Source organism: Archocentrus centrarchus, chromosome 16 (genome assembly GCF_007364275.1).
Source record: "Archocentrus centrarchus isolate MPI-CPG fArcCen1 chromosome 16, fArcCen1, whole genome shotgun sequence".
Classification (NCBI taxonomy): Eukaryota; Metazoa; Chordata; class Actinopteri; order Cichliformes; family Cichlidae; genus Archocentrus; species Archocentrus centrarchus.
In genome coordinates, this window is record NC_044361.1 from 15,601,312 (window position 1) to 15,616,932 (window position 15,621).

The 15,621-nt window shown below is 39.7% G+C and overlaps 1 protein-coding gene across 2 annotated transcripts in view; it reads left to right on the plus strand.

Annotated features, from left to right (window-relative positions):
• LOC115794747 (RNA-binding motif, single-stranded-interacting protein 3) overlaps positions 1-15,621 on the plus strand; it is a 142,196-nt gene that overhangs the window by 114,270 nt on the left and 12,305 nt on the right. For both annotated transcript variants that reach the window (XM_030750389.1, XM_030750388.1), the window contains exons 7-8: positions 4,408-4,514; positions 10,285-10,328. In XM_030750389.1, the coding sequence (XP_030606249.1) occupies positions 4,408-4,514; positions 10,285-10,328 (151 nt within the window). The remainder of the gene's footprint in view (positions 1-4,407; positions 4,515-10,284; positions 10,329-15,621) is intronic.

The window sequence follows — 15,621 nt, forward strand, 5'->3', positions numbered from 1 at the left end:
GTGTGTATGTGTGCATGCGTGCGTGTGTGGGGTTTGGCAGAATTGTACAGCATGTCATGTCAGATTGAAATTATACAATTTAACTCTAGGATGCCTAGGATGTGACAAAGTGAACTAAAATGTATCTTTTTTAAAAATAGAAAAACAACTGTATCTGAAACTGTCCACATTAGTTCAACCCCTGCAGCAGGCAAAATGCAAGTTCCACAGGCACTGAGGCAACCAAATCATTCTAACTTTACTGATGCATGAGCTTTTGTAAACACCGGCCCACAGCAGCTGCCCTGTGTTTAACGTTTGAGTGAATTCACAAGATCAGATATACAAAACAGTAAAAAATGTTAAGTCTGTGTGGATATACTGTATGCTGCTATCAGGGCATGAAAATAAACACAACTAAATAAGGTCTCTACAACACCTATGGTTACCTCACAGGAATATTTTGTCATGTTGTTGCTTTGCTTACTGGATGCTAATATCAGGATTATCATGAAAATTAAGAAAAATCAAACCAGAAAAACTTCATCCTTTAGCAGGCAGCTGTCATGTCTGTGCTTCCCTACGGTCTCCTTCTAGTAGGACATGCCCAGAACACCTTGCACAGGAAGATGTGGAGTAGCAGAAGCTCTACTTTGAGTCCCTCTCAGATTGCCAGCCACACTTCAGAGGAAGCTAATTTCCGCTGCTTGTGTCCGCGATCTTGTTTTTTCACTCACTGCCCAAAGCTCATGACCATAGATAGAGACTGGTAAATAAACAACTTGGTTTTTAAGCTCTTTTAACTACAGTGGACCAGTGTAGCATTCACATCACTACAGCCACTGCCCTAATCCATCTTTCAGTCTCCCACTCCCCTTTGCCCTCACTTGTGAACAAGATCCTCAGATACTTAAAGTCCTCCATTTGGGGCAGTGACACATACCTGACCTGAAGTGGGCACTCCACCCTTTTCCGGCCGAGAACCATCGCCTCAGATTTGGAGGTGCTAATTCTCACTCCCGCTGCTTTACATTCGGCTGCAAACTGACTTATTCCCGGCAATGTGGACCAAACTCTTGCTGCAGTTGTACAGGTACTGAGTGGCTCATAACAACAGGCCTGACACCCCCCACAGGATACCCCGAAGGATGCAGTCAAATACCTTCTCCAAGTCCACAAAACACATGTAGACTGAATGGGCAAACTTCCATGCACACTCGAGTTTCCTTGAGGCACTTTAAGCTTCAGATCAATCTGTTGAGCTTGAAGGAGAGGTCAGAGGTCAAATGTGACGTGATATCTTAAAATCTATATGCTACTTTCTATATGTTGACAATACACATCACACTTCTAAGAATCATAGTTTCAAGTTATAAGGCTTATTGTCATTTTTCAACCAATAAATCACTAAGTTGACCTTGTAGACCTTGGTGGATGTGAGCCATATTTGAATGGATTGTTAACATGACCCCACTCTACACCCCTACAAAGTGTAATCAGAATTTATTCATAACTTTTCAAGCTGTTGTGACAGAATGACACACATGCGCTACCAAAAACATAACCTCCTTGATGGAGGTAACAATTACATTAAAATCTGCAATGCCAGTGAAATTTCAAGCTACTGTAGGGTGTGTGTGCAAACTACATGAATGCGCAATCTAATCAAAAATAGTTTGAAATACAGCAATTTTTGGTACTTTTAAAACAGGTGATCTAAAATCTTAGTTTTTTAAAATTTTTGATAAATGTTTTCATTACATCTGTGGGATGATCTATCACTGCAGTAAAAGTAAAGGTCATGTAAATGCATGAAGCAAAGTGGGTAAAGGGGAGTGGAGCGATTCAGAAAGATGAATAGCAAAGGATGACCTGTTGGCCAGAAATCAAGTGAAAACAATTTGACAAATTTTATAATGTATTACAATCAAATAGCACTGTTTTTTTTTTTTTTTTTTTTTTTTTTATATCCGCTTACCCATAGAGTGCCTATCCTAGCCCTAGGCATTCTGAAGAACTCTCATCTCAATCTTTAAGCTCTAAACGGTTTTCTCCACTGAGAACACCTCTCCTCATTTTTCACTTTACTCAGATGAAGAAATATTTTTCTTGAAGTAGGCAAGATAATTGCACAGTTTATTCTGGCATTCATAATGTGTGAGTCAGTACCAGTTTCGAGATATTGCAATATCTTTATTTCTGTGCTACACACAGTGATGATGATTTCACTTTCCCTGCCGTTTAACATCATTGCCGGATAGATAGGACAAGAGTGCCAGCTAATAGCCTCTTTAAAGTGGCTCAAAAACATGCCTTGGTAGATGTATTAAAGTAACAATTGAGAGGCATTGTATAAAAATAGGTGGCTTATTCGGTTTCAGGGTTAAGGGGTTAAATTGAATACAAGCTGAAAGGAAGACTTGACGGTGTTCCTCTACTGAAGCAGTGTAGGGCTTTATAATTTTTGCATCCTGAAAAGAAAACACATATGGCTATGGAACAGATTTGTTGTTAGATGTGGAAATGTTTGAACAGTTATCAAATTTCCACTGTTTTGGCTCTGCATGCCAACACCACAGATAGAAAGGTGAGATTCAACCTCAAAGAATTCTTCCCAGGAGCTGTTGAGGGCAATTTTCCCCTGGTAGAGTCTTCCTAGGCAAATTTGTCCTAGGTGAGGAGCCAGACTCTAATTCACAAGAAAACCTCTGGTTACCAGGGCCCCGCTCTGGTAAGCCAGCCCTCCTGTGGACCCAACAAGCAGGAAAGGCTTCTGGAGTATGAGGTATTGGGCTCGTTGTTATGGGTTCCTGTGCAACCATAGTGAGACCTTGATTCACCCATAAGTCAGACAGGTTCCCAGTGAGGGTGTGAATTTCTAGGCACAGCCATGAGGGAAGACGGTGTCAGGTTAGGCGGTCTGAGGATCTCATCTCCGCATTTTGCAGATGATGTGGTTATGTTAGCTTTATTAAGCAAAGACCTTACTGTGCTATGGCAGTTTGCAGCCTAATATGAAGCGTCTGGCATGAGAATAAGCATCTCCAAGTCTGAGGCCGTGGTTCTCATTCAGAAAAGGGTGGAGTGTCAACTCCTGGTTTGGCTGGAGTTACTGCCCCAATAAGTATTTTGGGGTGTTGTTCACTAGTGAGGGAAGAATGGAACGGAAGACTGTCAGAAAGGATTGGTGCAGCAATTGCAGGAATGTGAATGTGATTGTAGTAAAGCAAGAAATGAGATATAAAAAAAAAAAATCTGTTTAACCAGACAAGTCATTCTTATTTAAAATTGGCAGCCTGACAGAAAGCAGAGTCTCTTGATGGTTTGCAGGCAAATGATAGCTGGTTTCATTTGCACTGAGCTCTTCTTTGAATGCATATTCTGTTCACAAAAACAGCTTCCAAATGCAAATACCAACCTTGCTTAACTGACGAAAAAAATGTACAGTTATATTTAGTGGACCTCAGCGGATAGTGCAATATATTATTCAATAACCACTTGGATTAAAACTTTAAGTCTGCACTTCAGTTTGATTGTTTTGGTCGCATCTTTTGTGGTGGTGTACAGAGCCTTATGAAGACGGTGCCACTTACATTTTAGAGATCTGTTCTTTGACCTACAGTAACTACATGTGTATTGTTCATCAGCTATTTCTTTACTGTGTCAGGCAATTATGTGAAACACAATGCTAGTTGTGAGGGTACATGTCTTTGCAAATGGTTAAACTGCATCTGGAAATCCAAAGAAACATGGTTCACTCTCGCTCGCTTTCTAATGGTTTTTAAAGACACACCTTTAAGTCATCTCACAACAAAGTCTTTTTTTTTTTCTTTTAGCATAATCCTGTCACAATCTAACAACTTCCTTCTCTTCCACAAACCTTGAGGGTATATAATACTGTGTATTCAGTTTAAGTTTGGTGAACTTTTGCAGAGAAGGTTACACTAAGTTAATCCTATTTGTAATCAAGCATTTCTTCCTTCTCTCGTCCAGAATAGGACCATGCTGTCTTTGGAGGACTCACAATGGTAGTCTGTTGCCTGTGGGTCAAACTGTGTGCAGTTATTTAGCGTATTAAGTATGCCTGTTTGGTTTGCTGTTTGAACTATGCACACCATGCACTGATGATTAGCCTGTGGCTTTGTTTCTACGTCAAGGCTGCTTTTTTGAAACCATGGTTGGAGGGGTTGAAGAGATGGGGTGATAACTACTATTGTGTAGATATTTGGATTACGGGTGGCTGAGATAAATCTAAGAGTTGAAGTGCTGCTTTCAGATCCAGCTAATTTATGCTTTATTTAAGCTACAGCATAACACTTGGTTGTTAGGTCTAATCTTTTAAATGTAACCTAAAATATGAAGTTTTCCTTTCTGCTACTTTTAAGATCATTAATCCATATCTGTCTTTGTCCTTGTCTCACACCATAGCTCCCTCAGAGCCTTTGCTGTGCAAGTTTGCTGATGGAGGCCAGAAGAAGAGACAAACCCAGGTCAAATATCCCCAGAATGGACGATCATGGACACGGGAAGGAGAGGTGAGGCTTAAAATATATTTAATCATCAAAAAAGCACTCTGGTGCCCTTCATAAAAAATTATCTTGGCCAGCTGTCAAATATAGCCTCTTCATTTTTCTCTATTAGAACATCAAGTCTATTGAGAGGACTTTACTTACAGTTAACAAAAACAAGATTTTTTTTTTCTGTTGACTGTGACTGCAGATTATCCAAAAAATAAATAAATAAATAATTTAAACCTCTTTCAATTTAGCTTTTAGCTGAAGGATAACATTCCTCTTATTGTATAGTCAAAGAAAATAGTGACAATTATGCACAGCAGTGTCCATATTATGTTTTAGGAACCTTTATAGCAGTAAGTCATCTTTTTTTAAATATTCTTCAATATGCAGCTGATTCTCCCTTTGACATCAGTTTATTTTCAACATACCACAGAATTTAAAATCAGAAGAGCTTGACAGCCCCCCCCCCATGAGGTCATTATCAGCTTTCATTTCCAGTAACACACTGTAGGCCCAGACATGCTGCTGACAGTATGAAAGCTGGCATACCAAAAGGTTGTTAAATTTAAAATATAAGGTTTCTACGAGATCCCAAATGTGAAGTTGTTTTTGCTTTTGTTGAAACTCCCACCTCCTGTCCATCACCTTCAGAAGAAATGAAACCTTGTGCAAAGGATTGAAAGCAGATTGACTGTTTCACAATGCAGAGAGTTCAAAAGTTTTCAGTGTCAATACCAAAGCTTTAATTTACAGAACAAGGGGAAGTGAATAATAATGCTGCCACCCACACACCCCAGTGCAGTTTTTAACAGTTACCCAGTGTTCACATTACTTGGAGGTTGGGAAAGAGCAGGGTGGTGAAGTGAAATGAAATGGAACCAGGCTGAAACTATGCACTGTAACAAGAGACGCCACAATGAAAACAAGATGTTGTAGTGTATGTGTTTGACCTTTGTTCATGCCTGTGTGTAGCACACACAGATTGCAGCTTTAGTGTATTTGTAGAAGAGCAAACTTGTGTGTCACAGACTGGAGTATCATAGGGTGAAACTCTGGGTACACCCTGGATAGGTCACCAGTCTGTCACAGGGATAACACAGAGAGATGGATAACCGTTTACGCTTGCATTTACATCAATGAACTGGAAGTAAGCCGTAGTACCTGGAGAGAAGCCACACAGACACAGGGAAAACATGGAAACTTGACACAGACTGCAGGACACAAACCCTGGACCTTCTTGCTGTGCGGTGACAGTGCTAACCACTGCACCACCGTGACAGCTTCCTGGTGATATTTTATTTTCTGATGTGTCATCAACTAGGAATGTGATTTAATGAGAGTTAAAAAAATCTGACTGACTAGTGTAAAACATAAGAAAAGACAGTCAAAAATTGTGTACTGGGCAAGGTTAAACATTATCCCTGCAAGCAATGTATGTACATTTAAAACCCACTGAAAATAGTTAATCACATTCTTTAAAAACTAGGTATATACTATAATGCCAGAAGTATTTGCTCATCTACCTTCACACACATACTTGAGTGACATCCCATTCTTAATCCATAGGGTTTAATATGATGTCAGCCCACCCTTTGCAGCTAGTGTATAACGGCTTCAACTCTTCTGGGAAGGCTTTCCACAAGGTTTCGAAGTGTGTTTATGGGAATTTTTGACCATTCTTCCAGAAGCGCAAGAGAGCAGGCTCATGTTTCCTCTTCGGGCTGCACCCGGCCGGGCACCACAGGCTAATGCCCAGCCACTAGACTCTCTCCCTTGAGCTCCCTCCCCAGGCCTGGCTTCTGGGTGGGGTCCTGGTAACCCTATCCCGGGCAGGGTAAACAGTTCCCTTGGTGACTCTTCCATAGGGGTCATTGAAATCGCTCTTCATTTGGCCCCTCACCCAGGACCAATTTGACACAGCCCTACCAGGGGAACAAGCCCCCCGAAATCATAGCTCCTGGGATCACTAGGACACACAAACTCCTCCACCACAATAAGGTGGTGATTCATGGAGAATATTTTTGGCAATATAGTGTAAATGCATTTACTCTTAAACGTGTGGCATTTTGCGGTGACAGTCTTGTCAAGTGGATATGTCATTTTGTTCTGGTTTTGCCTAAATACAGCCGTTCACTTTCTAGATTAAAATACTACAGAGCTGTGGTGGTTTATGGGGCTTTCATCTGTCTTACTTTCACCTTGCTTGGTTACCAGATAAAAAGGATGCTTGATGTCACCTCCTGGGGCTAATTGGAGATGTAAATTAATAAGAGACTAATAAAATAATCCATTTACCTAACTAGTATTTCTTTTGCCAACTAATGGGGGGGCACATTTTCCATTGACTAGTCATGCACTTCCCTATTGTCGACATCTGTGAACTTTAAATAAGTGATCACTGCTTTCACTGAGATACCTCAAACATTTGTTTGTGGCACAAGTCTTGACAAGCCTCGCTTGGCCCTGAAGCATCTCTTCAGAGGTTTATGCATTTGTCAGAGCCAGGCCTCAGACTCCAGGCTGACTAATACAAACTAATACTACTGCTAATAGAGACATCTGGTCTGGGAGATGCTTTGAGGTGCTTCACTGCACATTTATCTCAGTCAACTTATTCTGATATGAGTCTGGCCTTGGTACAGTGACATGAGCACGAATGTAGAATAGAATAGAAGAGAATAGAATAGAATAGAATAGAATAGAACTTTATTGATCCCTAGCAGGAAATTGCTTCATTACAGCAGCAGCAAGTAACACTAATACAATGCTATAAGAACACAATATAAATGCTATATACACAATATAAATACTATGTGAATAAAAATATTATATACGTAATATATAAAAGCTATATACACAACATAAATATAATTATTTATATACAACTGTGCGTTGAGGTTAGTGGTTCATGTTAAAGAGGCTGATTTCTGCTGGCAGGAAGGACTTCCTGCTGCGTTCTGTCCTGCACCCAGGTGGTATTAGTCTGTGGCTCAAGGTGCTTTCCTGAAGCACCTCCAGGTCATGCAGTGGTTGTGAGCTGTTGTTCAGTATGTTGTTCAGTTTCCTTAACATCCTCACCCCAGCCACCAGCTGAACATCCAGTTTGGCCCCGATTGTGGAGCTCGCCCTCTTTGTGAGCTTATCCACTCTATTCCTGTCTCTAGAGCGAGCCCCCTCCCCCCCAGCACTCCACACCAAAGAACAGTGCACTTGCCACTACAGTCTGGTAGAAGGTAAGCAGGAGAGGTCTGAAGATGTTGAAGATGTTTTAACCTTCTCAGGAAGTATAGTCTGCTTTGCCCCTTCTTGTACACTACGTCCATGTGACTGGACCAGTCCAGCTTGTCGTCCAGCTGCACTCCCAGGAACCTGTAGCTGGACACAACCTCTACCTCCGTGCCTTGAATGGTGACTGGAGCCAGTGTGGGTCTCCTCCTCCTAAAGTAAATCACCATCTCCTTGGTTTTACTAATGTTTAGCTGAAGTAGTTGAGGTTGCACCAGTCCACAAAGTTCCTGATCATCCTGTATTCCTCTTCCTGTCCTTCACTGATTCAAAGCACGAGTCATCAGAGAATTTCTGAAGAAAGCAGGTATCGGAGTTGTACTGGAAGTCTGATCTATAGATTGTGAAGAGAAAGGGGGACGAGACAGTACCTTGTGGAGCCCCTGTATTTGTCAGTAGCTTACTGGAGACACAATTCCTCAAGCGAACATACTGTGGTCTGCAGGTTAAGTAGTCCATGGTCCAGGTGACCAGGGCTTTCTTTACCTGCATCATCCTCATCTTCTCTCCGAGCAGCCATGGCTGGATTGTGTTGAAGGCACTTGTGAAGTCGAGTCATGCAGCTATGTAGCAGCAGAGAAAGGTCTTTGCTGCTAGTAGAATGAAAGTTGGAGGACAAGATGCAGATATAAAGATGGTTCACAGTTTAAGAGATCGACAGGGAACCAGCACTCATTAGCCATATTTTTCCGAGGTAAAAAGTGGAATTCTTGTATATACTATGCGGTTTTTACCTGCTTTAAAGTAATGAGCTGGCACGAATATGAATCTCTGGAGTTAATCAGTTTTGTTATTTGATGTTCTCAGTGTCCAGCAGTGCTTTTTTGTTGCTTCTAGAGTCTATATTCCCCGCAGTCCTGGCTGAAACAGTGTTTGTGGAAAAACTAAACATTGGGCTGAGTTCAGCATCAGGGCACCCTTTCAACTCATGTGCCAATTTGGAGAGAAGAGCCTTGTGTAGAATGTAGAACAAGTACAAAAAACTTGTGTAGGGCAGATAGACGAGGAGGGGCGTGACAGCGATGAAGGGAAAAATAAAGATGGAGAAAAAAAGATTAGGAGCACTAAAATACTATTGTTTCTTAAATCTGGCCCAAAATTGCCAAGAGCTAGTCAAGTGGAAGCAAATCTTATTCAAAGCTCAAAGAGAAGCACAGCCTCAATCATTTGAACATGGTAGAGGGAATGAAACACAGACAGAAACCATTCAAAGAAGCAAGTGTCACTTAATGATAAACGCTTGGCTTAATATATCTCTTCACTATTTAATGTCAAAATTATGAAGGGAGGAAGGGACAGAGGGAATACTAAAATATACCAATATAATGCTGTTGGAACAAAAACCATTATCTGACTAAATAAGTACTTTTGGCACTTTTTGATTATGGACAGACTGGACCAGTGAAAGACACACACACACACACACACATACACACACACATTAATCCTCCACTTTGATCCTAGACATACTTTCTTTATCTCTCTCTCTCACACGCAAAATGTGTCACGGAGACGGGGGCCATTTCCCAAGGACACCTAAAGATGTGGACTTGGGATCAAATTACTGACCTTCTGATTAGTGGGCATCTCGCTTACTGTACCTCCTGAGCGACAACTTTTCCTGCTCAGGCGAATGGCTGTTAACTCCATTCATGCCACCCATTGTGGATTTATGTTAGCACATCTTTCAGGCCACTCTTAGTGCATATATATGTCTCTTCTTAACAATCCAGTTAACAGCAGCATGTTTTGTATGAAAATGTGGCATTCAAGTTATTAGGTTTTTTTTTAGTGTGGTAATCTATCTAGATACTTATTTATTTTAATATTGCTAAAGATAATTAAATATTGTATAACATTATTTCCTTTTTTTTAAAAAATCAGTTTAAAGATTACCATAAAGCATGACATTTAAGAGTATCATTAAAAAAAAAGAGTATCGTACACATCTAAGACTAAGGAGAAATGAAAAGTAAAATATAAAACACTCTTTTTAGTCCATTGAACTGGCAACTTATTTTGTTCCTATATCTATTTTATACAGTCATACAGCACATACAACAATTGTCCCTGACTGACCTTCTTGTAGTTAGTCTTGTTGAGCATGTTGAATGAGATGAGTACAGTTATAAGTGGCTCTTTAGCTCACAGACAATTATTCAGAATAATTTTGTTGTACGTAAGTGCTTTTAAGTTGGCTTATTTTGGAGTCTTTAGGCTACTTGTCCATTGTTCATTTAGTAGGTCTTTGTATCCCAGTCACTTGTGAGTTAGTGTAATTTTGTGTTGTGTTGTTGTTGTTTTTGTACAACACTCTGTTATGTATCTCCTTTTTTCTGTTCATCACATACAAGCAATGTAGCTAAATCATACTTTGTCATATGTACTACCAATTTAGACAACAAAATAAATAATGAAGAGCCTATACACAACTGATTCAAAAGGCATGTCATGTATTTAACATTTAGGTGTATATGTTTTTTCTTTTTATCTCTTTCTCCAGAGTGGTATGGCATTGACGTATGACCCCACAGCGATGCAGAATGGGTAGGTAGAAAGTTTTTGGGTCTTTTTTTTCTCCCCCCTCTCAGATGTACAAACTTGATCTACAGAGTTTGATGGTCTCTGATTTACACTCTCAGCAACATATTTTTATTTAGTCCTAACTTAAGCACAACCTGTTCGAAAGTGACACTATAAAATCCTGCTAAGATCAGCGCGCGCACATTAGGCAACAATCAGCAGAAATATCCACAAGAGCACTTGCATGCAAATGAGAAGGCCTCACACAAACGCGTATACCTGAACTGACACAGAACACACACACACACACACACACACACACACACACACACACACACACACACTGCCTGCCATTTGCTCTCATTCTTACATCTGACTGATGCAGATGGAGCATTTATTTATGCACCTATGCATACAAGCTGTCAGACTTGTAGTTTTTGATTGCAGACAGGGAAGATGGGCGGTGTTGCAGTGCCGCTGTAAGACTTTCGTCAGCCTAGGCTATCTGCAGTGCTCCCAAGTTGGTTGCGGAGAGCGGAGTGTCTGCCTGTTTCAGGGGGAAATTGGAGATCGGTCTCGTCTGCTCATAATGCTGCTGGTGATGTGATCCCAGGAGATGCTTCCCTGCAGCTCTGCACTCCTGCTTTTCTCCTCCTCTTGTGTGATTGGTCCTCCTCCCTCTTTGCATCCCTTCCTCCTTAAGGATCTCCACTTTACTTCCTTTTACATATTTCATACCTTAAAGCCACTCTTTTTTTTTTTTGGTTTATCTGAAATGATACAGTACATTTTCTTCTAACTGTTTCTGACTTCTTTCGTGCCCTGTCCGCATTGTTGTTTTGTGTTGCCCTTGTCATCTTGTTCATAGTGTTTCCAAGCAGCTGCTTTGCTTTCAGTCTTCTTTGGTAGCTTTCTGTGTGAGTATGCTTGTTCGTGCATGCATAAATGCACACTCACACGCAAGCATCTGTGTGCTTGCTGTGTTTAAGCCCTCTCCGACCTCTCTTCCGAGGTCACCGTGGCTCCTTCCGGCGAAGCGCTAAATGACTGTGAAATGCTAATGCAGCTAATTAGAGAGGCGAAAAGCAGGGAGGGAAGTGGGTTGAATAAAAATGGAGGGCCGAGTAGGGTCAAGAGGAGGGCAAAAGCAGAAATAAAGTCAGCCCAAGGAGAGGGAAAGGGTATGAATCAATTACAGGTTTGCTGTTCACGATGAGCTTGAGGACAGGGGGGTAATGTCCTCCAATGTCAATTTAATGTTATCAGAAAGTTTGGGTTTGTGTCATTCACTTTCTCATTGTCCCTTCTTCTCAAACTTCTTCCTCCTATTTAGTATATCAGCTGTCCTTTTGTTTTGCCATACTTCTCCCTTTCTTCCTTCCTGTTTTTACTTCCCTGTCTCTTCATCCATATATCCTGACTTTTCTGTCACTCTCCATACACAACTGCATATAGTTTTGCATGCCCCCACCAACACACACATACGCACGCATACACACACACACGCACATTTCTTAGCTGAAAAGTCACTGGGGTGACCACTAAATCATTCAGTAATTTTTCAGTGTAAACTCCTGACAGGCATTAGATCACACTAGGGATTCACCGAGGTTTTTAAATTCAATCCTGTAATAATGTTCTGTTCGCAATTACATGTTTAGTGCATTGTTTAAATAGCGGCGCTGTGGTCCCCATTGACAGTTGGCTGCTCAGGGCTAATAGCCTCCATCAATAACCTTGGGTCTGTCCTCTGCCTTCTACTTCTCTCTCTCAATACACGTCAGTCTAATGAAAATACAATAAACACAATCAGAAAACCACATTGAATAACCTGGCTGCGTCACCTCATTTGTATTCATCAGTGACAGTAATACAGTATCTGTAATGCAAGTCATTCATTAACTGCACAGTAAAAAAGATGGATCCATAACACCACATTACTGTTTTTTCTCATGTTCCTCATTTTTGTCAAACAAGTCCCAGTTTGTACTCCAGCTTATCTTTCTACATTTGTTCAAACCTTTCAATATCATGGTGTGGCCTGAAGTTGAAATATGCAGTTAATCTCAGATATACAGTGCTATAGCAAAAACAAAAAACAATCCAGTGGAGAAATATATGAAAAGTGGGTAACAGCTTATAATAGCTATCATTAATAAATAGTAAGTTGATTGTTAATTAAACGTTTTTAATGTTTACAAACACAAAAAATGTTAAGTTGTTAATGAACAGATTTTTCCTGGCGATGTGGTTTATGTCTCATTTCTCAGTTTTTCTTTTTCACTTGTAATTCATGGTTGTGCCAAAGGGACTTGGTTAGGTCTATGAAAACATTGTTGCATCAAGACGGCATTAAAATGTCAATAAAATCAAGTCAGTCTTCCATCAGTCTATCAGCCTGTGATTGAAAGGGGTCAAGTTTGTAATTACATGCTGTCTGTGATAATATAGCTGTGATAAATAGGTGAAAATCACAGTTCTCTTGTGATCTGTTGCAAAACCTTTGCTGCCTGTAAACACGGAAATTCACATTAATGACATATTCAGAGTCCAGCCAGAATTTCACAGATTTGATGCAGAAATTCAGAAATTCCTCTGCAAATAGTGATGTAGTTGCTACAGGATGGCAGTTTAGCTGCAAAATGACATAGGTGCTTGGCAACCTTGCTTTTATATATGAATGTAACCATAATAGAACTAGTGGGCAACCAGCTGACTCGAGTCCCCGTCTGTCTTTCTAAATTGTATTTACAAACCTGTGCCAGTCTGAGTGCCAGAGTGATTGCAGTCAGTCTGAATCGGAGCACAATTGTTCAGACAGCTTGCCTCCCACCAAGCAATCTGTGCAATCTCCTTGCATTCAAAAGTGGTCGTCCAAAGGTTGAGGGCCTTCATCACCACAACTACAAACTATAAACCTAATTCTGAAAAAGTTGGGACGCTGTGTAAAATGTCAATAAAAACAGAATGAGAAAATTTATTTTAAGAAAAATAACAGCTCATTTTGAATTTGAATTTGAATGCATCATAAAGTTGTTACAGGGACACGTTTACCACTGTAGCATCCCTTCTTTTAACAACAGTCTGGAAACTCCAAAAGTTTTCAGTTGGAGAAAGGTCTGGACTGCAGGTAGGCCAATTCAACACCTGGAGTCTTCTACTATGAAGCCGTGCTATTGTAATAGATGCAGTATGCAGTTTAGCATTGTCTTACTTGAAAAAGATGGTGACTGAATGGGAACATATGTTGCTCTAAAACCTGTGCGTACCTTTCAGCATTGATGCCATTCCAGATATGCAAGCTGCCAATGCCATAGGTACTGATGCACCACATACCATCAGAAATGCAGGCTTTTGAACTGATTACAAGCTGGATGGTTCCTGCCCTCTTTAGTCAAGAGGATGCAGCATCCATATTTTCCAAATAAATTCAAATTTTGATTTGTCTGACCACAGAACAGTTTTCCTCTCTGCCTCAGTCAATTTTAAATGAGCTTTGGCCCCAGAGAAGATGATGGCGTTTCTCCATCATGTTCATGTATGGCTTCTTGTTTGCATGACATAACTTTCACCTGCATAGAACTTTCACCTGGATGAAATGGTGAACTGTGTTCCCAGGCAGTGATTTCCTGATTGTTCCTGAGCCCAAGCAGTGATTTCCATGACAGAATCATGCCTGTTTTTAATGCAGTGCCACCTGAAGATCCAATATTGATTGTCAGCTGTATCCCTTGTAATTTCTCCAGATTCTTAGAATCTTTTGATGACATTGTGAATTGTCTTCAGACAATTTTACATTGATGAGCATTATTCTGAAATTGTTCCACAATTTGTAGCTGCAGTTTCTTGCAGACTGGTGAACCTCTGCCTAGCTTTACTTCTCAGAAACGCTACTTCTCTATGATGCTTCTTTTTTTTTATACCCAATCAACCCCCAAATATTCTTCTATATATGGGTTTGTGACATTTGTAAATTGTTGCATTCTGTTTTATTTACATTTTGCACAGTTTCACCGTTTTTCAGAAATGGTTTGGACTTTGAATCGGTCACTGAATATAAAAAAAAAATAAATTCCTGACAAAGATGTGAGTTTGAATATATAAAATAAAAATAACTACATACAAACAACTGTATATTTCATGCATTTACATGCTCAAAAGCAGACGAGAAAAAAAAATAATCATGACAACTTTAAACTAAGCCACTGAAATGGCCATTTTCTGCAAATCACCAAAGATACGGGTGATCTGAATCATATTGTGCAAGTATTTTCTTTGTACTGTATACATGGGTGTAAATTATCTAATGTTAATGTTCTAGTTTAAAGCTTTCTCTTGATTCCATAGTTTCACTCCATAATTGGAAATATACCTTTGTTTTAAAGTAGTCTGACCAAAGTTAGCTTTAAAATGAAGCTTTCTTCTGTGCTCAGCAGAACTGTCTGTTATGGCAAATAACATCTGTTATCAGATGTAGAATAATATTAATAACTATTTTTAATATGACAATTTCACAATTAACAATACCCAACAATGTATTTAATTTATCACTGAAAGAGAAAAAAGTGGTATAATCAGCAATAGTTTATATTTACAATTTTCTGAATCAAATATCATTTACAAATAAAATGATATTTGATTCAGAAAATTGTAAATATAAACTATTACCTTGTACTGAGCCCTGTGGAACTCCAGCTGTTAGGTCCAGAAGCTGTAATTTATATATTCGTGGAGCTGTGCGTATTGCCTCCTGTTACTTCAATAATTCTGCAATTATAGGCTATACTGCTGATACCATACTGCCACAATTTTGAAAACCAAATATTGTGGTTCACAGAATCAAACATTTTTTTTCAATGAATAACCCAATTATGTACTGTCCTTTTCTACTGCAGATATATTTTCTGCAAAAGTCTTTTTTTTTTTTCTTTCTGAAGCTGGACTGATTTTCACTTTAACTAATGATACTGATAAACATAAATGATAATATAACTAATGTTTATTTGTTGTTTGTTAAAAGTAGACAAAACTAAGACAAAACACACAGTCAACCTGCAGATGAATTAGAGCTGAACCTGCCACAAATTGGTTTTCTTTTTCTGGATCTACATAATTGAACCACATTGTATTAAAATTAACTGGCATGTCTGTATTCTATATGTACAGCTCCTACTTGGGCTTCAGCACACCAAGTAGGGCATAAAATTCCAACAGGGAGACTGAATGTCTGTGAGAAGCACAATCACGCTCTGCAGCTTATCGCAGGCAGTTGGAAACCAGCTGCATGCACAAGCCTTGAGCTGCAATAGTTTAAAAA